The 23,682-nt window shown below is 46.1% G+C and overlaps 3 protein-coding genes across 5 annotated transcripts; 1 reads left to right on the plus strand and 2 right to left on the minus strand.

The window, feature by feature from the left end:
• Nucleotides 1-6,282: 6,282 nt before the first annotated feature.
• Nucleotides 6,283-7,191, minus strand: LOC127298525 (uncharacterized). The gene is made up of 2 exons (XM_051328376.2): nt 7,028-7,191; nt 6,283-6,929 (listed from the first exon to the last, which is right to left on the minus strand). The coding sequence occupies exons 1-2, from the start codon at nt 7,130-7,132 to the stop codon at nt 6,444-6,446; spliced, it is 591 nt and encodes a 196-aa protein (XP_051184336.1). The 5' UTR covers nt 7,133-7,191; the 3' UTR covers nt 6,283-6,443.
• Nucleotides 7,192-14,039: 6,848 nt separating this feature from the next.
• On the plus strand, nt 14,040-17,214 carry LOC127298524 (uncharacterized). 3 transcript variants are annotated; one of them, XM_051328372.2, is made up of 9 exons: nt 14,040-14,275; nt 14,347-14,550; nt 14,647-14,773; nt 15,601-15,671; nt 15,766-15,829; nt 15,950-16,038; nt 16,113-16,198; nt 16,501-16,603; nt 16,796-17,214. In XM_051328372.2, exons 1-9 carry the CDS (start codon nt 14,152-14,154, stop codon nt 16,900-16,902), a joined length of 975 nt encoding a protein of 324 aa, XP_051184332.1. In that variant the 5' UTR covers nt 14,040-14,151; the 3' UTR covers nt 16,903-17,214. The 3 variants fall into 3 exon arrangements, with proteins under 3 accessions (XP_051184332.1, XP_051184334.1, XP_051184333.1); XM_051328374.2 differs by having other exon boundaries at nt 15,950-16,026; XM_051328373.2 differs by having other exon boundaries at nt 14,041-14,275; nt 15,775-15,829.
• Nucleotides 17,215-18,613: 1,399 nt separating this feature from the next.
• LOC127298523 (cationic amino acid transporter 2, vacuolar) lies at nt 18,614-23,397 on the minus strand. Its single transcript, XM_051328371.2, has 14 exons — nt 23,062-23,397; nt 21,955-22,156; nt 21,780-21,864; nt 21,559-21,699; nt 21,347-21,465; nt 21,175-21,271; nt 20,903-21,075; nt 20,746-20,812; nt 20,272-20,430; nt 19,869-20,109; nt 19,654-19,762; nt 19,447-19,559; nt 19,287-19,362; nt 18,614-19,169 (listed from the first exon to the last, which is right to left on the minus strand). The coding sequence occupies exons 1-14, from the start codon at nt 23,204-23,206 to the stop codon at nt 19,010-19,012; spliced, it is 1,887 nt and encodes a 628-aa protein (XP_051184331.1). The 5' UTR covers nt 23,207-23,397; the 3' UTR covers nt 18,614-19,009.
• Between the last annotated feature and the right edge of the window lie 285 nt (nt 23,398-23,682).

Below are 23,682 nucleotides of genomic sequence, written 5' to 3' on the forward strand. Positions count from 1 at the left end.
CATGGTGCGTGATATGCACATCATCGGGTCACCAAACATCACATGTTGGTTGTTGTGTCATTAGTTCCTATGTTCATGATGTAGTCGTAGACATTTTTATCGTCCGTTACACACCTATATATGAACAACCGCTAACAAAATATAGCAAACAAACAAAGACAATGTATCCATAGAGGACTCAATCAAAAACAATAAATGTGTCTTGTTGATTTATTTTTTAATATTGACATATTATTAGTGATAATCTTCATAATCACATTTTGGATACCATTATATCCTCCAACCCTCTCTCTCTCTCTACCTCCTCTGCATCCCGCCGTGCCTCTGGGTCACAACCGAACCCTTTCACTCCATCAGCGTACAACCAAAGAGAAACGTTAGGTTTATTTTCTGCATCTCGTTAAGAATGATCTAAGAATGAGTCGTTACATGCCGTAAATGCCAAAGAAAATGTAGCATTTATTTTGGTAGTGAAGTGATTTTAGTGAAGAAGGCGCAGGGGCTGGATCTGATCGGCGAACGGTAGGAATAGCCCCAGAAACTAAGTCTCGTGGAAGATCAATCCGTGCGGGAGAGGTGCAGAAGGGGCATCGCGGCCCGTGATATATGACGGGGGACCTATCGGGGCGCTGATCCGGCGGGTGCCGTCAGCGAGGAGGAGTTAGGTTTTCGACATTTAGTGTTTCCTAGCGGCGGTGGGTGGGTGGGGAGAGCGGAGGGGTCCGGTGAGCGGGAGCACTGGCGATGGGGATCATCGGGGGAGGGGACGGAAGGGCAGGTAGGTCGTGCTCACTTGGAAGCTAGGATGTCGCCGCCGCGTGGAAGGGCCCGACGCCTGTCGTTCCCTCCTACCGGACGCGGCGGCGGAGGGGCGCAACAGAGATAGGTTGGAGTGGGGGTGAGCTGAAATGGTGGAGGAGCGGGAGCTGAAGTGGAGTGGGCGGGGCGGCGTGGAGGGGAAGGAAAAAATTCCCCACGAGGTGAGAGATAGAGAGGTGACAGGGTGGGGATGCCAAAATTTTTGGGGGAGATTTCGATTTCGAAACACACATTTTTCGGCCCCAGCCCCGCCGTCTGCCTCTGGAGTCCGGACAAGCGCACCTGGCTCACGGCACCCAGCGGAGAGGCTTTTTTTAAGTGAAGGAATTTTCTCTTGGTTGGGCCGTATTTCTTCGGGTACACGGTTTTGGCCTGGGAACTCGTGTTCGACGCTTACATTTTGGCATTCGTGTTCTCATTTCTACATTTTGGCATTCCTGCCATGAGTTAGCTAAGTTTAGTTATTTTAATAATCAATCTTGTAATCGGGTGGATGAACCCCTAGCTTTCTCTTAGACACTCTCATTAGTAATGTAACCATACTTTGATATTGGGCAGCAAGTTTTAGACACACTTTTTCCTTACGAGAGTACTAATGGAATTGAAAGGTTTTTAATGAGACAAGTTGCTAGCATGACATATTATGGTTCCAACAAATGCTGATGTTGAGGAGTAGATAGTCTGCGAGACGAAAGATAAGCTGCTCGAGCTGGGTCTGCTCGGCGTTGTTAAGCTTTTGGAATCGCCTCCCTAAGCAGAAACATATATGGACATGCATTACTCGACTCATTACAAATTCACATACGGATACCTTGCTACATTGGTGTGACCGGGGTTGTACATGCTTAGACAGTAGCACTAGCATGGCTACATTGAAGTCGACGATGAGCTTGTCACTTAGGAGGGCACTGAACCTTTATTGTTGTGCATATATGATCCATCATTTGGAAGGCAATTCGTTGTCTAGCTTTGGCAGTGTAAACTTCGTCCAAACACGCTCTAGACGGAACAACATCGACTTAGCAACATAGATCTACCGCGCTCACTCCAACCTTCAAAGTGGGACCCGTACATGACCGTTTCCCAGAACTCCTACTAGAATTCCCAGTGCATCTTATTCCTTAATAGATTGCACTACGTGACTTTCCTACCATTCACTTCGCTTGCCGTCCATAATTTTTTCCATTTGGCCCTAGCAACTAAGCGTGATGATACTACATAGGATAGCTAGCTATTTATGGAACGTGAGTGGCTGAACATGGTGTGTGATATACTCACCGGGTCACCAGAAACCAGATGCTAGTTATTGTGCCATTAGTTCTTATGCCCATGATGTAGTCGTAGACATTTACTTCTTTCATTGTACGTCTATACGTCTATATATGAACAACTGCCAAACCAAACATAGCTAGCAAACCAAACGAAGACAATGTAGCCAAGCATGCACTTTGACCTATAAGAGAGAAGATTAATATTAGGACAAGATAAATAACTACATGAACTAAGCAAAATACCTAAAAACTACATAACCTATCACGTATATGATAAGCTCACCAAGAAGCTATTAGGCTCACCTAAGCTACTGTAAATAACTAACAACTAAAAGAATTCTTAAGAACACTCAATTAACACAAGTAATAAGTTGACAAAGAACTGTCATGATTAAATCTTGATCATCAAGTGATAAAAAAATATTTGAGTGCCCAATAATTACTTCAGTGATAGAATAATTATTGAATGTGTTGACGTAATTAAACAAAACTATACAATTGTTTACTTAAACTTGAATAGCAACTAGTGACAGTCAACTATCAAAACCGAAGAAAAAATAAATGTATGTGACCAAATTGGAAGAAGTACTAACTAAATGAAGTTTATTAGCAACCAAGAACTAATAGAAAGTCACCTAAGCCACCTAAATACCCAGGAAGAACATGTGAAACAACTGAAATGAACAATTTTTAAGTGTTGTCTGATAGAACCAAAGAAATTTCACTAACATCTGGAATTAAGAAGGAATCGATGAGTAGGATTAGTTTGGACGAACTCCTAATCACTAAGGACATGTTAGAACCCCATATCAATCCTTAGACAACCCAATGAACCCTAGAACTCGAGTCAGCTATGATCGACCAGTCGAAACTCTAGAATTTGATCCAAGACGAACATAGAGGAAGAGTAGTAGGCAGGGAGAGGGGAGAGGCATAGAACGTACCTTGGACATTAGAGCACCATCGGGGATCTTAATCTCGACATATGGTGCCGCCATGAATGCCATAGCGACACAGTGTCAATACTAGGAGCACCCCCTCGTGGGCAGCTCGACAAGCGCCTGGCCAGGGCATTGCCGCAATGTCGTAGACACCGTAGGAGTAGCCTGGGAGTCCATTGAGGTATCCCAAGCTCAGCGGTGAATCCATGGAGACGAGGTCAAATCGAGTTGCATAGGATTGTATGATTGTATAGAGGAAAGAGGCTCATAGTTTAGGCACAAGCGTGAAGATAGCAGCAGCAGGAAACGGTTGCGGCTGGCCGACGGCAGTGCGGACAAATCAATCGCCATCGCGAGCGCATGAGAGAGAGGGTCGAGTGAGGCGGGCGGGTGCGGTCGGTTGGTTCGACAGGACCGATTCGACCGAGTTTTGTCCAAAATAGATTAACATGGATGGATCCACCTATCAGGGGTACTTTTGTCATTTTAATAACCCTTTGAAACTCTAAAAATCAACAGAAGCCCAAAAAAAGTCAGAAAATTAAGATAAAAACACCTAAGATAAAAGTAGTGAATAGTCCAAATATGAATTTTGTTTGATTATTTGAAGTAATTTTGTTCGTATAATTATTTGAGGCATCACGTGTTAGAGGGGACTGGCAGGGTACTGCCGTTGCGGAGAATGGCCACGCGCTGCGAGCGCATGTCTTCGTGGAGGAGCATAGGCACAAGACGGATATGGAACTCTGCGCAGTAGGGAAGAGCTGGTGGATCCATGGCGAAGCAAGACCTTGGGGCGTCATCGCATTGGCCATGGATGTCGAGGTTCACGCCGATTTGTGGGGGTTTCTCGGTGGTGAGGGATTGGATTATTTGGGGAGAAAGATCAAAGGATGCTCCCCGCTGACGATGTCAACCATGGGACGACCTCCTCAATTGGCGGCAGGGGATGTGGGCGAGATTGGGGGATGTGCGGTGGCGACACGGGGATGTCTCATAGTCGCGTGGGGGCGACCCGTAGTTAGGTTAGGGTTTTCTAACCCAACAAATTGAACCCCAGTTTACGCAATAAAGGGTTTTCTGCATCACTTTGATGGAGAGGCTGGGGCTATGTTCCCCATTTCGAACGAAATCACCTAGTATACTGATCTCCCAATCAAGTTTTGCCCCAATGGTGACAAGTTACTACTAGACGTGGAACAAATAGAAGAAGAAGTTCAAGAGGAAGATAAATTTTTATTGATAAAGAAGAGGAAGATAGATAGATCACCACCACTGATCAGGTAAGACATTTACATCTCCCGTACCAACCTTCTATTTATTTATGTATACTCACTGAGCATCTCCACCGGCGCACGTTAAATGGGCGCCGGAAACCGCACAGCTGTATGGAGGACGCCGGCAGGAGCTCCTTAGTTTAGGGACGACAATCCCACACCGGCACGTCCTATACGGCTGGCCCCAAAAAAATTGATTTTCCTTTTTTCCTAAATTATAACACTTTATATAGTTCAAATAATAATTTACAACGTTTAAACATACAAATTATTCCACAAAAATAGTTTGAACATGCATGTTCATAAAAAAATTAAATAAATTGCAATCCAATAAGTTCATGAATCATGAAACATTTCCTCTCCGCACCCCCAAATGCTCAACTAGATCATTCTATAGTTGAGTATGAACACCTCATGCATGTGGAGGAAAGCGGCAAACTAGGCCATTCCCAACCCTCGAACCACCACGCCGAGGCGTGCTGACGACGAGTAGGTGCTGGAGAAGGCGGAGAAGGTTCACGAACATCAACAATTGTTATTGCCGCTCTACAATGACATTGGCTTCCTGATGCACGAACAACTCGTTATCATCTCGCCGTCGCTGTCCATCGCGGCAATCGGCCGAACACCTTGTGGGTGGTGGGCGCCGGGGGAGACGTTGGGGAAGACGGTAGGTTCAGCAACACAACAACGCGAGACGGCGGAGGTGTCGGCGTTGGCTACATCGGCGGTTTCTAGGTGGACGAGCAAAGGCCAAGCACGAAGAAGGAGGAGCGACGACGGTGATGGCGATTCGGAAAGATGGAAGGCGGATGCGAGGTCGCAGAGCAGGTGGAGAATGGCCGGGTTTGGCTGCCAAGAGGGTCCCGCGGGGCGAAATCCTATGTGGATGGGAGTGCCGGCGCGTCCGTTCGGTACCCCACGCGTAGGGGTCGGCACGGGGTTATCGTCGATTCTATTGGGCTCCAAAACTGACCGGCTACTTTTGAGGCGCGCCAGTGTAGCCCTAAAACAGTGTTGGACCCCCAAATCGCTATTGGGGCGCGCTGCTGGAGATGCTCTAAGGCGATTTTGTACCTGAGCCCTCAGCTTTGCATTATGTGGCCAACTGCAGTAATTGCATGATTCGGACACAGTTTGCTTGTAGTGCTTCCTGATTAGACTCTTAATTTTACTTTCTGTTATTCTCAGTTGATCTTGTGAATTTACATGTACTTTTTTTTAAGTAGCAGGGATTTTCTCCCTCGCCCCAGTTCAAGAGACGAAACCATTGTTTTTCAGGAAAGAATCTTGTTGGAGTATAACGACCATCTCTCTATCAGTTTGGACTTGGTTTTGGTTACTCCCACAAACAGCACTGACGGAGTACAAGTCGCAGAGAAGAGCATTCTACACACTAAGGTTGCAGCTGATACTTGCTAGAGAACATGAACATCAGCACACGCAAAGGATGATGCTGTGGAATTTCGAATGTGGACAGTGTCCAACTCAAAAAGAGGGAAGGGGAATTGGGGTTCAAATGGAAAACAATACTCTCAAGAAACCCCAAGGGGAAATTGTGTCTCCAATTATAACGAGACTGGGAACGAAGCAGAAGCTATATGCCTATATGCAGACAGAACAAGAACAGAGTATCATCAAGGATACATGACGTCCACAACGGTGTCTTAGCGAAATGAAAAAGAACAGAGTATCAACAAGGATACCTGACATCCACACTGTCGTCTCAGCAAAATGAAAAAAGAACAGAGTATCATCAAGGATACACTACTGATCAGTAAACAATTTACTGCAAAATAAATTGGAGTGATTGCAATAATTATGGAGCAAACTGCAAGTTCATCTCACATAACTAGCTCCAAACAGCTGCTGAACCATTTGTCTACACCAAACACGGGTAGAGTATCATATCATCAATGATACACTGATGAATAAAAAAAATACTGCAAAAGAAATTGGAGTGATTGCAATAACTATGGAGCAAACTGCAAGTTCATTTCACATAGCTTAGCTGCAAACAACTCATGAACCATCTGCATAAACTGAACACAACCCACGATACAGGGAGGATGAGGAATCCTTTTTGTACAGACCCTGAACGCCACACCAAGCAGACCTAAAGCTAGCGGATCAGATCAAGCAGCAGCGACCTTGCGAGCCTTCTTGGCGGCGGGTGACTTAACGGTCTTCGGCTTGGCCTTAGCCTTGGCCGCAGGGGACTTCTTGGCCTTGGCAATCAGCTTCTTCTCGGGTGCCTTGCGCTTGGTGCCAGCGGCCGCCACCTTCTTCTTGGGCTTGGCGGCGTCGTTCTTCTTGGTCTTGGCAGCATCCTTCTTCTTGGGCTTGGCGGCGTCCTTCTTCTTGGGCTTGGCGGCGTCCTTGGCCGGCTTGACCGCAGCCTTCGCCTTGGGCGAGTCCTTCTTGGCGGCGTCGGACAGCTTGTAGGAGGCCTTGACCTTGACGAGCTTGCCCTTGGCGGCGGAGCCGCGGAGCTGGACGGAGAGGATCTTCTTGAAGTTGGCCGGCAGGGACTTGCCGTGCTTCTCGTCGATGAACTTGGCGATGGCGACCGAGCTGGATCCGGTCCTGTCCTTGAGCGCCGCGATCGCCTCCTTGATCATCTGCCAAAATCAGATTGAGAAACCAATCAGCCCCAATTCCGATCGAAACCAATGAATGAACAGAAAGTTAAGAATATAGGGGAGGTTCGGACGGTCACCTCGAAGTAGGGCGGGTGGGATGCGCCGGCGGCGGCGGTCTTCGGCTTGGCGGCGGAGGGCTTCGGCTTGGTCGCCGCGGCGGCGGGCTTGGCGAGGGGAGCCATGGTGGCAGAGATCTGGAGCTGAAACTGGCGCTTTGGGAATCTGAGAATGAGGTCGAGAGTTGGATGGATTTGGAGAGGACGGGTCGAGGGTTATTTATACCCACGGGGAGGGGAGCGATCCGGGGTGGTGGGAGTGCTGCGATCTCATTGGCTAGCGTTTGGGTGCTGCGGATCGCGATTCCCGGGGGGGCAAGACGGCGGGAAACTCTGAAAACCCAAATTTGAAGCTTTCTATTTTGGCGGAAAAGGCAGGTTTCCAATCAAAATCGCACGATGCCACCACCACTTCTCCGACGTACCAGGGCCGATCCTTCGCAGCATGGCATCGGCTCCACACGACTAGGAAGAAGTTTCCTCTCAAGGTGGAACCAGTCATGCTGGATTCCGCTTAGCACAAAAAAGGAAAAAAAAAAACAGAAATTGTTGTATCATTTGGTTCCATCGAGAGTGTTGTAATAACTTTGCAAAACTTATGACTTTTGATGGTAAGTACTACGCATGCATGAGATGTAAGGCGGACACATTTATCTTGTTATTTTTATCATTTTGCCATTGATGTTTATATGTTTTAAGCAAGTGTTGGTTTCTTGTTTTTCCGGGTTTGCGAGTGTTTGACTTTTTGTGAGACGGAAAAAATTTAGCCGGAAAAAATAGTTGGGTCGATATTTCTTAATAGCAATCAATCAAGAACCTCGAAAACAACATCGCCCACCGCCGAAGATAGCATCAACGAACATTCCTTGGCAACACCGGCGCCCCGATGGCAGCACCTCCTCCCACACCTTTGGAAGCAAATACGCCCACCGCTTGCAGCATGACATGGTCGGCTTTACATCACCATGTGTCAATGCTTGCGGGCAGCTTGTTGAAAGGATCGTATGCCGCACCTAGAGAGGGGGTGAATAGTGCTACCAAATTTTTAGTTCTTTTTTAAATTAGGCTTGACACAAAAGATAAATTCGCTAGATATGCAACTAAGTGAATTTACATAGATGACAAGCTACACAACTACGCAAGCTACCATTAAGAGCATCTCCAGTCGCACCCCCCCCCCCCCCCATTTAGCGTCCGACGCTACCCTTTAGCCGGTCAAATGAGGGGTGCCGATGCGAAATTTTCTAGGGGGGGGGGGGGTTGTTTCCCTAGCCGCCCCCCCCCCCCCCCCAAACAGCCTCCCAAATAGGTTGGATGGGCCACCCGTATGCCTTTCGGCCCAACACATTCAAATTGAAACAGGTTCCCACCGCCATCGTTGCAACGATTTCATCACAACACGGCGAAGCTCAAACCTGCTCGCCCAAAATGGTTGTCCATTGTCCCGACGTTCCAAAAAAAGCAGATGGTTCGGCGAATATTACAGGCAATTCAAATGTGAATAGGATCGTCAGCGGTGGAAAGCCTCCTCCATCGCGGCGAATGCAGAGCTCGTTGTCTGGGTGGAGTTCGTCGTCGGTGGAGGGGTGGGCATCGTCATTGGTGTCGTAGCCATCGCCCTCTCCTTGACGATCAGAGCGCGATATTCGTTGTACCACGCCTGCCTGTCGGCATTCATGGTGGTAGTATCAGTCATAAGAAGGTCCAAGTCCTTCTCCGGCTTGATCGTGGCGACGTTGTCCTTCAGGGGCCGATCTTGATTTCTTGGTTCCCTAGCATCGTCGACCATCGCTCATTGGACTTCTCGTCTCTCGTTGCCGCGGCACATACCTTCTCTTCCTCCCTCACGACGACGTCGACGATGCATTTTGTCGATTGAAGCTTGGAGACGTTCGGCCGCTAGACTGGCGTTTCTCTCCGCCTTGGGCTTTGTTGTTACCGATGGGTCGGCCTTCCCTGGCTGTCGGTATCGGCGTTGTAGGATTGAAACCACCCTCTTTGGCCTTGGCGAGCATCGCCCGAGGAAAATTTCACTTGCCGCATGTTTCAATTCATTTGAACACATGGAAGAACTTGAAGCCGACGTCCTCGTTGTCATCGCGGTAGGCTTGTAGCATTATATCCAACTACAAAACACAATGGGCACAACATAACCAAATGCACCAATGCAAAGCGGCGACATAGGAACGAAATCGGCTTACGTGATCGCAGATAGACGTACCACTCTTGGCATGGTTTTGGATCTCGGTTTGAATTCCATGCCATTTGTTCCAAGCGACTTGGAGAATGCCCCAACGATGTGACATGCCACCTTGGTTGCGGTCCATATGTGTCTTGTTGAAGTATGGATCACATGTCTTGCGCTCATCGAAGGCCACCTTAACCCTCGCCCAATGTGTCGCCGTCTTGGTTCACGCCGATGCATGTGTCCATGCCCACCACCTTCCATGCCTCGGCAAGACATACGTCCTCCTTGACTGCCATGTATTTTATTGACTGCTGCTCCCGCCGGCATCCCTGCTCTTCTTTGCGGCCTTTTTTTTAGATTGGAAAATATAAACTTGTCTACGTGTATGAAAAAATAGCACGTGTATATTAAATGTTTATATATTGTTCTTTTGACAATCAGTACTCAACAAATAGTACATCGTAGAGATATACGAGTGGTCTTCAGCGATTGCAAAATAAAATCTAATAGAACCGAGCAAATCTTTGAGATCTTCCAACATTTACTTCTTTCACGACGCAATCTTGTACTTTTGTAAAGTCAACTAAACATAGATAGCAAAGCATAGACGTGTAAATCCCAATAAATGCTTAATTTGAGACGAAATACCAAGGCTGCATGCATATTTGCAACCATTAAAATAGTCAATCAACAACACCAAGAGTACCAACACTAATATGCTAGTGAAAAACAACCGAACAAACTAATCGATATTGCTAGGAAGTCGAGAGTACGAATCACCATTATCGAGGACGTAGCACCGGGATAAATATTGCAAGGACAACCCTCCTCATGGCAACCATTAGAAAATATCCAAAATCGATCCGATGAAGTAAGATCCGAAGGCCCATAATAGAAAATTGTAATCTTCCAACACCACTATTAACGTCGGGAAGGAGATCTTGTCGTTAAACGAAGGGCCGAAGATCACTTATTATAGAAAATGCCATGTTCATTGAAGTGAAGACTAAAACTACATGGCTACCAAAACCCTAACAAGATGAAAACACTACTATTATTAAAAACTTAAATCATATTATTTCTTTCACTTCTTTATATATTGTGCTTAAGTAGGACATACACAACACAATATATGTAGTCTCTCTTTAGATGGGTCCTACTTCTAGCGGGCGCTTGCTGGTTGCTTGGAGAAGCTTCAATGCAAGACTATCGACGAATCGAGCGGTCCACTCTGGCCCACCGAATCGTGCGTTCCTCCTCTTAGCTCGCTTGGATCTCCACGGTTCTTCACGCTCCGCCGTTGTGCCATGTTACTCGATCTGTTGTTCGTGTTGCTTCCGTGCTCGATGAGTAGCTGTACCATTGTCCTCAATGACCCATGTCGGGTTGGTTTTCACTGGCAGTCCATGCTAGGTCTTCGCAATCATGTGACTAAAATGGGAAATATTATGGTACTAATGGCGTGGAGGCGAGATTTCACTCAGAGGGGAAGAACCATTCTGATGTTGGATTTCTCATTGTAGGTGGAACCCTAGCTACCCAATGAAACAAGGTTAAGCTTGCCGCTCATCATATCGTATACACAAAAGCTAGGAACGCCATCGACGGAGTTGTCCATCCGTGCTTGTTCCTGTGCCCAATCGATGCCCAAGATAAACACGCGGTTCCCTCCTCGGAACCCCTTGTCATAGAGCTCGGTGGATGAGGCTGAGCCCGCGAGCGCCCTGGAGCAAGTCATGCTGAGAAAGAGGACCTGACCATCCAGGTCCTTCACCTCTGTCCACTCCCCCCTCTCCAAATCCGCCTCGAACACCTGCAGATTCATTTGGCTCCCAGGAGGGAGATTCCATCGGGCCATCAGTAGCTTTCGGCCGTCGGATGACACGAGCATGTAGTGTTTCACGACGGCGGGAAAGACGCCCATTGTGTGGATCCCCGGCTGTGGCGGGGGCCTATTCTTGATGATACGCTCGGCGTGACACGGCTGCCCTAACGAAGAGCCCCTCGTTTAAACTGAGCGCGAAGATCTTCTCACGGTACAGGACCATGTCCTTATAGTGATGCACCGGGGTGCAAATTGCCCACGAGGGCTGGCTAGTGGCGCCCGGCCGGAAAAAAGCGAAGCAAAACACGGCGTCTGACCTTCCGACCGCAGGATAGACTATGGCAGCGACGAGACTTGATGAGCACACGACGACCTTATGCATGGCGTTGCCGATGCCCGCAGTGCCGATCAGCCGCAATGCCTCCGCCGTGGCGCACGGGTCATGGGCGCCGCCATCGTCGCATCCGCCGGTGCACCGGTGGTAGTGGCGCGGGATCTCGATTTCAGACAACGAGGGATCGCGCAGGTAGAATTGACCGCGGTGCTCGTACATGAGCCGGCTGCCGAAGGAGACGACTTCGCGGCCGGTGCGGCGCACCTTGCCATCGGCGATGCTCTGGTAGACACCCCCGCCGAGGCTGATGCACGGCATGGCCGGTGGCAGGATCGGGCGTTGTTGTTGTGCAGCGAAGCGCCAGTCATGGCAGACGGCGCGGAAGCTGATGCGGTCGTCGTGGGACGGGAGTCAGGCGAGGATGAGGCCGGCTATCTCCGGTGGGAGGTGCGGCCATGGCGAGGAAGAAGCAGTCTTGCCGAGGCAAAGACCCATGGCCGATCGATGTGACGATGTCAGTCCGGATAGAGCAGCGAGACTAGATTCCGCTGTTTCTCATAAAAAACAAGACTCACGTACGTCCACGATTTATGTGATACGACTATACGAGTATATCAATCGAGATCGGATCCGTGTACTGGAGTTCCTTATCCGAACATGATTTGGACGTACCGGCTCGTATGAGTAATCAACTCGTGTACATCCGAATCCTCAAGACCGTGTTTGATAGTACAGTTTGTTAGGATTAGGGGGGATAATCCCAACCAAACATCAAACCATCACTTTAATCGTAAAAACATGTTTGGTATTAGAGCATTGAGCAAGTTTAATCTTCGTTTATCTCCATTTTTCTAAAATCTCAGTGTTTTTTTCTCAATTTCTAATACTCTACTTCTACCTAGTGGATTGGGATAGAGTTTTGTGAAGATTGGGTGAACATACAAGTTTCACCTAATACGCTAGATGATTATCCTAGTAATCCCCACACAAATTCTATTACCAAACAAGATCTAAGAGATTTAAGCTCTGAGGGTTTTACTCGCTTGTGGGCGTTTCAGGCGGGTCCATGCACACATCACCCGTGTAAAAATTGTCCGTACATTCTTGATTTCTTCCACAAAGATTTTTTGTGCCTAAGTTATTTTTTTTAGAATAGATAATTTTTATGTATCCGGAAGAAAAGGTTTCGGGAGTTTGCTTGCACTCAGAGCATTTCTAGCTAACCTTAAATCTTGGTAGCATAAAAGTTTTCTAGCGAAACCAAAAATCTGCTTTAGGGTATTGTGCGGGTCAAGCGGAATAAATACCTCGAACTCGAACCATCAACGTTTTATAGTACAGGTTTGGGGATCTGTTCTGGCATGGTTTGTGTGGCAATACCGCAAAATATATGCAATTGCAAATAATTTAACGACACCAGTTTCTAGTTCTTATCTTGACAATAGTGTTTGATCCAAAAGTATGCACAATCATAAAAACAACTTCACATATGATGTAGGAACCGAATGCAAGTTGAAACTACATAACCGAAAAACCAAAGAAAAACAATATCATCCAACCCAACACACATTCACATACGGGTAAAAATTATACCGCTCTCGTGTTTCTCAAACACATCGTGGGCCTCGACGTAATTGATGGTTGCACTAGGCACCCCGGCCGGCGGAGGTGGTGGAGGACCTTTTCCTCGACCTATCACCTTCTTGGGGATGATAGTCGTCGTCTTTGGCCAACAACACCAACATTGTAGCAACGAAGGACACCAATGGCGCGGGAGGGAACCAGGAGCACCGGCCGCAAGGGGACCTACTCCCTAGATGACGTGATTGCCATACCGCTTGTGTTTGACAACGGTGACGGGAGCAACACGAGGCTGCTTTAGGGGCCGCATGATCTGAATCAGACGGGCGATCGCTCAGGGAGCTCCATGGAGGCGATTGGGCGGTGCCAAGGTAGGGTGATTGGGGGTGACATACAAGAAACTAGGAATTTGAGCGACTAGAGACCCGCGTTAGTGTTTTTTGAGCCGAAAACTATACGAAATAAGTTTTTTTTGACGCGGTGAGTATACCCCATTTTTTTGGATTTTTTAGATATTTTAAAATACTCTCTCCTATCCAGACTAAATGACTCAACTTTTTATAGATATAGGTGTACCTAGATATGTTTGTTGACTAGATACCTCGATAGAGTTGAATCAATTAATAATGAATCGGAGGGAGTATTTTTTTCGAAAGTGGGTGCATCTACTAAACCTATGAGTCAAAATGGATTTCCTTTAGTTTATACAACAAAACAGTACTCCCTCGGTTCCTTGATATAAATTTTCGGCACGGGATTAAAGAACGCATATTAAGAGAAAATTACACCAGATTTTGACGGGATTACCACTACATAATTGGCGTGAGGAAATAGGGGATTTCGCATAAGATAAGAAAACATAAACAAAACCCTAAAAACAATTGTGGTGAAACGTATTACATTTTGTATTCTGATTTTTTTCTCAAAAAATTATATGGCTAGAGAGGAAGTAGTTTTCTTTTGAGCTAATAATAAACAGCAGTTATTCTCACAGGCCGGGCGCTCTACGGGCTCTATTAGGCCTGGACATTCGGCCCATTATAACATTGGAAGCCCTAACTCCCTTCGCGTTCTGGTCCAACGCCCCATCCTCTGCGGGTCCGTCGGCGAAAACCATTCCCTAACTTCCCCTCCACCGAAATTTGAACGACGACAGAGCAAATCATTCCCCAATTCCCAGACTCCGGCGACTCGCCGCCACCGCCGCCGCCGCCGCGATGCGACGCGACATGGAGGCCTCGATCTCCTCCCTCTGCGGGGCCCTCTCCGACGTGCTCGCCCACGCCGACTCCTCCGCCGGCGCGCTCTCCGACGCCCTCACCCGCCGCCCCATCCCCCTCGGTACCCACCTCACCCTGTCTCCTCTAGGGTTTAGCCCCTCCTCCTGCTTAACTAACGCGCGCGCCCCGCAGACTCGGCCACGACCGCGTTCCTGCAGGGGCTGGACCGGCGGGTGGAGGCGGCGGGCGCCGACCTGGCGCGCCTCGAGTCCATGGCCTTCGGCACCGTCTCCGTCGAGGAGCTCCTCGGCCACTGCCAACAGGCGCTCAACATCGTCTCCCGCCACGCCGACGCCGTCGAGTTCCGACTCGTCTCCTTCGGCTACGTCGCCCCCGGTAAGCACCTCCATCCCGCCGCCACACCGTTCTGGCTATGCAGTGTTCGTGTCTCGTATGGCTGAGAAACACAGTGGTTTTGTCTTGTCCGTGTAGAGGTTGATGCGGAGGAGGAAGATGGAGACACGGGGGAGCTTGAGGTCCCCGGGAATGGGCGCCTCGGAGAATCCAGCTCGGTGCTGAGGTCCGATCTGGACCGCTTCGACGATGACGATGACGCGCTGTATCCTTTCATCAGTTATGTGATTTATTTATTCTTGTCTTGGGTGTGATATTTTGTTTGCAGGTAATGATGATTGTGTGTGGTTCATGATCGAACTGATGGAATGGGTAGATACATCTATACTGCAATTTTATATGCGGAAATGCCTTGCATACGATAAACTTTGTACGATCTGTGTACGACTACACTCACCATGAACCTGCCATAATCTGGTCCACAAGCTGACTCATGCTAACTTGAGTCTGATCGTACCAAACTATACGATGAATTCAGTCGTACGTATAGCATTGCTCTTTTATATGCATAGGCTCAAAATAGTAGACATCAGTCTGTGGCTAGTTGGCTAGTTGTAAGGGCTTGCAGTGCAGCTTCGCCAATGTTGGATGTGTGCGTCCAGAAGTTCCACCATATTAGCTGTTGGCCTTTATTACTTTTATTCTGTTATTAAATCTCCAAATTATCTGCTGAAATCTCCGAATCTGAAGTTGCATACCATAATTTGGAACCAGCAGACAATGGAAATTGAGATCAATTGGTTTGTTGCAGACTTGTTATATCACCGGATGAGCTTAACAATATTAATGTACTAACTGCAAACCTAGATATTTCACGGGCATCTGTTTATTCTTGGAAGTACATGTAGTAAGGAAAACCCTACTTTATCTAGAGAGAGCTAGCTTCGTTTAGTCGGGCACACATGGTTCTGACGCCATACGATTTAGTCTACTTTATTACACCGTTTGACATTAAATTGCTCATTGTACTTCTGTTATTGGTTTGTGTAATGGAGATATGGGGTATTGAGTTCTTTCTTGACTACACGTAAGATTTGAGGATTCCATGTCACTAAAGAATCTTGGGATTTCTGATGCTTGTCTGGCTGCTCTGTCCTCTCAAGGTACGACACACTTGCAAAGCATCTTTGCTGCACCAACTGTTTAGACGCATTCTCAATATATTAATATTTCTTACCGCGACTATAATTTGTTCAGACATTGCAGATAATGATTTTTCGGCAAGTCCAAAGATGCCTGACAGCAAACCTGAAAGTGAAAGGTAAATCAACGAAATACACATTTACATGAGTTATCTACCGCTATCTCGCTGTTCTTTGTTTTGTTTCCACGGTTCTTTGCTCACTTTAGCTTTCTTGACCCATGCGTTTATGCTGTTCAGTGTTGATGATGGCCAAGAGATCATGAACGAGGCCGAGGAGCCCACACCTCCCCAAGAAGAAACAGATGGGCAAGATGGTCAGCAGCAATGTAAATCTTTTAGTTTAAAGAGATAGATTACATCTCCACTCCTTATAACCTGTTTCTCTGCTGAATCTGTGAAGATGATGCTTTCCAAGGGATGATAAGGGCGTCAAAGGAGCAGTACGAGCAACTTCCTCCTTATATGAGGACTCTCGCATCATGGGAGGTATGAGTTTCCGTAAATCACATGGACATGCTTCTCGTAGTACCTTTTGCATGTTGTCTATTTGATAACTGTCTCAAGTTACAGCAGTGTCCGTGTAGTTCCCAGTATGCTACTGGAATTACTAGGAGGGAAAACACGCGCAATCAATTTTCTTGCCTATTGTTATGAACTTCTTTTTGTCTTATTTCTGCATTATCATCAGTTGGTCCGTTAGTGGCATGACAATGCCACTGCTATCTTAGTGATCACCTCAGAGCAATCTACTGCAATGCTTACTTTTTTCCGACTTCTCACTGGATCAGGAATTGAGTGATGCAGTTTCAAAACTAAATTCATACTTTGGCGGTGGCAAAGGTCAGGGAAGTGTTGCATTGAATCAGGATGATGTTGGATCAATTGGTTTGGGTATGTTATAGTCCTATGTATAAATGCCATTTCATGCCTGCAGAAATTCTGAAATGTTATTATATGCTACTCCCTTCGATTCATAATAAGTGTCGTGGTTTTAGTTCAAATTTGAACTAAAACCACGACATTTATAATGGATTGGAGGGAGTAAATGAATTCCATTGATGTTCATGCCCTTGTTTTTTGCAGGGCGCAAAGGAAGATCCTACCTGTTGATCCTTCTGCGGTTGAATCAACTAGCTATGGAGACAGTTGATGGTTCCATCTACTACACCCTACGCAAGACTGACTCGTAGGGACGATTTTTGGAAAACCTGGGAAGTAGAAGAGGATATAGCCGATACTACTATACTGTATTTGTGTTTTTCTTTATATATTATCTTGTTGCGATGTAGTTAATCTGGTGGATAACTTGCTCTTTTCTAAGGCAATGGCTTGGATTTGATTGCTGTATGTTTTGTAGAATAGCGTGTTGTAATGTTGTTAATCTGGTGAAGGAACTTGGGTTTGATTGACAGTTGATGTATATTCAACCATGGAGTTGCACAAGTATAATTCAGTCTCCTGCTCCTGGGAGAATGTCATTAGACCCTGGGCTGTTTGCACAAGTATTATTCAGTCTGCCTTCTTTTCTTTTTCTTTTGGAACAGATGATTCGGCAACATTTCCCAGAGAGCAGCGAAAGCAAGTGACCACTCAGATTGTACAACATAGCTCTAAGGACACGATCCTTGAGCTAGATTCCCAGGGATACATCTAAAGTTTGAAGATCTACCCTGTAAGTTAAGGGCCAACCTAGCCTGATGGTGTGCTTTCAAGTTCAGACTTCAGACTTTTACCTAGGTGAAATTTTTTGGTAGCTTCAAACTGCTGGCTCTGGATGGTCCTTGCAAGTTGAGGCCAAATCTCCCAATGCTCTGGTTTGTTAATTATGTGTGAAGCTGCCGCTGCTTGCACGAAAGTAGCATTTTCAGAGAGAAATTAGGGCTGCTGGAGGTGTAGTTTTTCTGAGATTGCTATTGCTAGCTGGAAAACAAAGGCTTCAGCCTGATAGCAGATGTAGCTGGTCGTGAGATGGCTGCGAAATGGATTTTCCGAGCAGTGAATGGTAGAATGGTAACTCCAGTACCCGTCTGGGCATCCTGGTGGTTAGCTTGTTTTCTTCCAAACCGCATCAACGATGATACAGATTCCATCAAGATCTGTGATAGTGCTTCCTGGAAAAGGGTGGTCAGATGCAGAAGCCTAGAAGAAAGATACTGGAGCGCATAGGAGTGATCTTGAGCGTCTTCCATCTTGGATTCCTGTAAGGGCTCCTTTGATTCATAGGATAGGAAAATCATAGGAATAGAAAAAGTGTAGGATTGGAATGATATGGCTAATTGAATCCTATGGAAAGATGAAGTGTGTTTGATTGTAGCAAAGAAAATTTTCCATGAGGTCATACCTCATGTTTTTTTCCTATAGGATTTACACTACAAGATTCCTATAGAATTAATTCCTATAGGATATGTTCCTATGAATCAAACAACATGTGTAGTAAATTTTCCTATAGGATTAAAATCCTATACTATTCCTATGCAATTCCTATGAATCAAAGGAGCCCTAAAATTGTTTCATGCCACACTTGAGGGCTATGAGGTTGCCTGCTGAATCTAGCTTTGTTCCTGGCTTTCCAGACACCAAAGAAAAAACACAAACATTAGATAGAGAATGATTTGGGTGTCTAGAAGAAAGGATGGACTGTATTAGTTTCAGGAACTAGTGAGTGAGCTGTAACATAGATTTCAGAGCGGATGAACCAAGTTTGCAGAACCAAGCTGCTTTTGCAAAGGGAAAAGGAGGGCTATCTTTCTACTCAATTTGCTTATGCACTTGGATAGGAAGTGCAAAACCATAATATCATAGCATGCATGTCTTACTGAAGAATGGTGATGATGAATAATTTCCTCCTGCCGTGATCTCCTGGCCCGTTATGTAGAGTTTGTACAGGAATACACATATATATTGCGGGAGTAAAGACTGAGATCTTTATTGAATCATATAATGTTTACATCGGCATCAAGAAGATGCGTGAAAAATAGGAGGGCCCAGGGTAATCCTAACGATTTACTACATTAGTTACCCTTTGCACTGTTGCACATATTGCAAACTATACACTTCCAATCATATCTATTTACTATTTACATTCCTCCAACGAGGCACATACATATGATGATGATATTTCTACATTTTACAATTTACACAGCTTAAAAATTTGTTGAATCCTTCAAACCTCATGTCTGCCATTCCGCGCAGGATGCAGCAGCAACAGGGAACACCTCCAGCCAGGGTGCTCAAGGGTTTTCTGAAATGGACTCTGGAGCATATGATCTCTCAACTCTCAAGGATGATCTTATCTAGCTAGGCCACAAACCCTGAAGAAGAGGAAGCATATATCTCATCTGCCTGAGCTGTGGGGACGTACACAACATCGGTCAATGAGCTGTGGGTCCGTCCATAGAAAATGTAGACAAAGACCCCCATCACCAGCCATACACCGACTCGCAACCATGTGCCAGCCCTGAAGAACACAAGGTAAGACAAGGTTCAGACATGTTTATAGTAGGTATATACATCCATTCTGGGCATTTCATCGAAAAGCAAACTTAAAGGTGAGATCGTTGTGTCGGATACTCACCCCAGATTTATTAGCAAGTACGTGTTTATGAGAATGCACATCACTGGCAGCATTGGAACAAATGGGCAGATGAATCCTGCAGCAGCATAAATAGGTTGTAATATGAAGTTATGAGTAGTCTAGTACAGAGAGATGCATAAAATTTCTGTGATGCTAGTACCTCCAGAATGACCAAATGAGTGCCTCCCGTCATCTTGGTCAATCCAGCAGAGCATGCCAAGACCAGCTAGGAGGAGCAGGCCGCCAAAGATGCAGAGGAAGCACATCGCCAGGCTGACGTGACATGGGAGATATGCATGTTAGACTGGCCAATATTTTTCTTACAGAGAAAGTTCTGCAGAACAAGATATGCACATTCTGTACTTACAAGGGCAGGAATGTGACAGAAGCTGAAGATGTCAGGATTAGAACCCCTGCACATACAGATGCTATGCTGCAAGCAGCTGTTTTGCGCCGCTTTACCTCATCCAATTTGCCTGATGAATTTATAGAGAATCTGATTAGCTAGATAAATAAAATGTACCTACTTATGAATTAGATTTGTATAATTGACCAAGTCAAAGGGCAATTCCCCAGACATACTTGCATATAGCTGCTTCTCAATAAGAGGGTCACTGATTGATTCTACTACAATCACATCCTTTATCTCAGATGTCCCCTGTTCTCGATTCTCATCTCTCGCCTTTTCCTCATCACATTCTTGGCTCAAACGGAATGATGCTTGCAGAGATGATGGCAGGGGCACCTCATCTGGAGGAACATATCTGAGGATCAAGATGGAGACAGCGACTATGGTGAACGCGAGGAGTGTGCCTACACTGACCTGCAACCAAAAGGAACGCTTTTAGCTATATATGCGTAACATTCTTGATGCTTAATGCGTTCTCTGGAGAGAAGGCTCCTTTATGAAATAGCATCTTGAGCCAAAGTCCATCATCAATTGTTTTCAAATGTGAGAACTATCCAGTGGTTCCTAGATCCTTACCATTCCGGCCAGTTGTGAAACATCCATGAAGAAAGACAGAGAAGCCGCACAGATGCCAGTTATGATTGTGCTCTTGACAGGAACTTGAGTCTTCTCGCTAACATCAGCAAAGAAGGGTGGCAACAACCCATCTCTCGCCATTGCCATCAATATTCTTGGCTGTGAGAAAATAACAAACCATAAGTTCAAATATGTATCTCATTTGTAAGATTATAGTTGCAGTGATTAGCTAAGGGAGCAAACTGATCAGAATTTCAACTCCTATATCCCGATCATACAAGAAGTATATGAGGACAGACAGTTCTATCTTGAGCTAAACAATTAATGGTCAGAGAGCTTTAGAAATAACAATTTTCGTCTGTGTAATGTCAATCATGCCAAGAGTGCTATATTGGCTATGCCCATTTCCAAATTTCCATGCAGTGTAATCACAGAAGCTTTAAGTCACATATGGATTAAGATATTTAGGTATACCTGTGGCAGAATCGATCCCATCAAGGTTGAGCAGAGAGCAAGGACAGCACCAGATGTTACAAGGTACCTAAAACAAGAGAGCGCCGAAAAAGCCTCAGCAGGAAGCTCGCTAAGTAATGTATGGTGAAGCTGAAGCGGTGTCTAAAGGAGTCCTTACACTGCCCACTGCATCCCATGTCTTGCGAAGGCTGAAGAAATAGGGGTATCTGGGTCCATAGCAAAGTATGGTACCAGACCAACAATAACAACTGAAACCAACATGTACAAGGTACAGCAGATTGACAACGCTGTTCCTATTCCCAATGGCAGATCTCGTTGCGGATTCTTCACCTGTTGTGAGTGTAGATGAAAGGATTATCAATAATACAAACTGATCCAGCAGACGTAAGAGGCGCAAAATAAATTTTGTGCAATAGGGCCTTTCGTTACCTCCTCAGCAGTGCTAGCTACCGAATCAAAGCCTATGTAGGCAAAGAAAACAGTAGCTGAGCCTGAAAGCATTCCATTCACTCCATACGGCAAAAATCTAGGGGGGGAAAAGTGGTTAGAGCACTATTTTCCAAATAGAGAAAACTAAGTATCAAAGTAAGTTTTGCATTACCCGCCCGACACCTTATAGCCAACCCATCCTGTTTGGAAGCCGATGTAACTACCGGCTATAATAACAAATAGCATCACACAGCAATTCAGGATCGTCACAATCCCTTGTACGTATGTACTCTGTTACCAAAAAAATGGAAGGGTGAATATCACACACTATACTTCACGAAAAAGGAACACGAAAGGTGTTTCTGAACTGTATAAGTCAGCAACCTCTTTTATTCCGACACATAACAGGCCAGTGACGAGGAGAACCAAGGCAGCAGCGCAAGGATCAACAACAACATCTAACCATGGGAGCTCATGGCGCGCTAGAATCCATGGCAGACTATTTGGTCCTCCGAAAAATAACGCCTGAACACATAGACAGAGTGTGTTAGGAGAGATGGAAGATTGAGAGACATGCTGCAGAAACAAGGGTAAACCCCACTCACTAAATTGGGAGATATGCCACGGGCAACAGCTGATCCTCCAATTGTATATTCCAATATCAAAGCCCAGCCGATCAACCATGCAACTCTACGTAAACAAAAAATACTGAACAATGTGAGAACATTCATCCGGTCAATGGATAAAACTTTATGAACAATGTTGGTATCAGTAAATCACCCTTCACCAACGCAGATGTATGAATAGTGGTAGGCGCTTCCTGCAGAGGGGCAACGACTAGCAAGCTCCGCGTAACAGAATGCTGAGAGAGCGGCCGCTATTCCGGCTATCAGAAATGAGAGCGTCAATGCTGGGCCAGAGTGCTCCCGAGCCACCGTCCCCACAAGAACGTAGACTCCGGCTCCAACCGTCGAACCAACACCTGATAGATAACACAAAATGTTCCATGAGCACTACACTGATATGGTATGACGCAGCATGTTAGCTCTGCAACGTGTTAAGGAACACTCTGCACTCCAGAAGCATGTAACAATTTGTACTACCTCTGTCCATAAATAGATGTCTTAGATTTTTCCAAATCTGGATGTATCTAGACACTATTTATGGACAGAGGGAGTACATCATAGCATTAGCATATAGTCAGAACAATCAGTCCATTTACATCATTCTCAAAGGTAGCATGACTTAGAAATTGAATCCTAACGGGGCATGGGCAAACCACCCACCCTAGTACCCTACTGAAAATGACATAGCATCAACCAAGCAAGCACAGGAGTAGTAGACACGGCAGAAGCCTGAACTTCTCTGATCATCAGTATACAAATGAATGATACTATCTGCATCTTACTTCATTGCCCAATCGAAGCACTCCTATTTACGTAAACAAACAAAAAACGTTCCTACTGAGATCTCAGCCTGTAATTAAAGCTAGACAAAATTCATTAACGGAAGCTTGTGCGATCAGTAGCAACGAAATTTATTGCAACTGTAGATTGTGTTGAGCATATAGAGTACCTAAATAGAATTTTGGATTTACCGGCTGCGTGACACGAGACGACAGATCGGAAGGTAAAAACTTTGCAGAAAATCACACCACAAAACTAGCGATCTACCAAGCCGAATTCACAGACCAACAAAGCAAATGGTGATTTTCACTGTTACAAGCTCGAAGATCCAATTTTTTTTTTGCGCCGCACAAAAGCTTCAGACATGAAATTAACCGAGAAGGCGGTGCTTTTCCGACGTAATCCAATCGCCATAGTAAAGATCATGAAAAGCTCAGGAAAGGAATGAAGAAAGAAAGAAAGAAACTGGTGGACTCTGTACCGATAGCGATGAGCTGCGTGACGGATAGCTCTTTGGCGAGCTGCTGTCCGCCCGCGGCGCGTGCCCGGTCGGAGTCGACCTGCTTCCGCCGCGTGAGCGCCCGGATCCCGCCGCTGCCGCCGCCCGCCGCCGCCTCGAACCCCATCGCCGGCACGGCGAAGTAAGAACCCCCTCTGCCGCTCCCGCGATTTGGCGGGAGCAGGCGACGAGAGGTGGAGGGGATCGCGCGGTGCTGGCTGGCGTGTGCCGCCGCCTGCCGCTGTTTCTTTGCTTGAGCCGCGGGGATTCTTCTCGGGAGACGAGGAGGAGGAGTGTGTTTATGGGGCAGACACGAGCAGAGTAGGTTTGTCTTTTGGTTTTATCGTGAGGCGTGCCGATGTCTGTCCGAATCATCCAAAAGATAAGAGAGAGAAAACATTCTGCTCTACAAATTGTGTACCGTATGTATACCTATGCTGCTCGTATAAAATTGCGATGTTTCGTGTGAATTTTGGTACAGATGGAAGAATAACTTTGGAGGAATCAATCATCAGTCAATAAAGATTGCTGAGTTTAATACGCTAACGGGAGTATAACTCGAGAATAGCCGGAGAGTTGAAGAGTCGTAAACCACACGCGGAA

This window comes from Lolium perenne, chromosome 5 (assembly GCF_019359855.2).
Source record: "Lolium perenne isolate Kyuss_39 chromosome 5, Kyuss_2.0, whole genome shotgun sequence".
NCBI classification, from domain to species: Eukaryota; Viridiplantae; Streptophyta; class Magnoliopsida; order Poales; family Poaceae; genus Lolium; species Lolium perenne.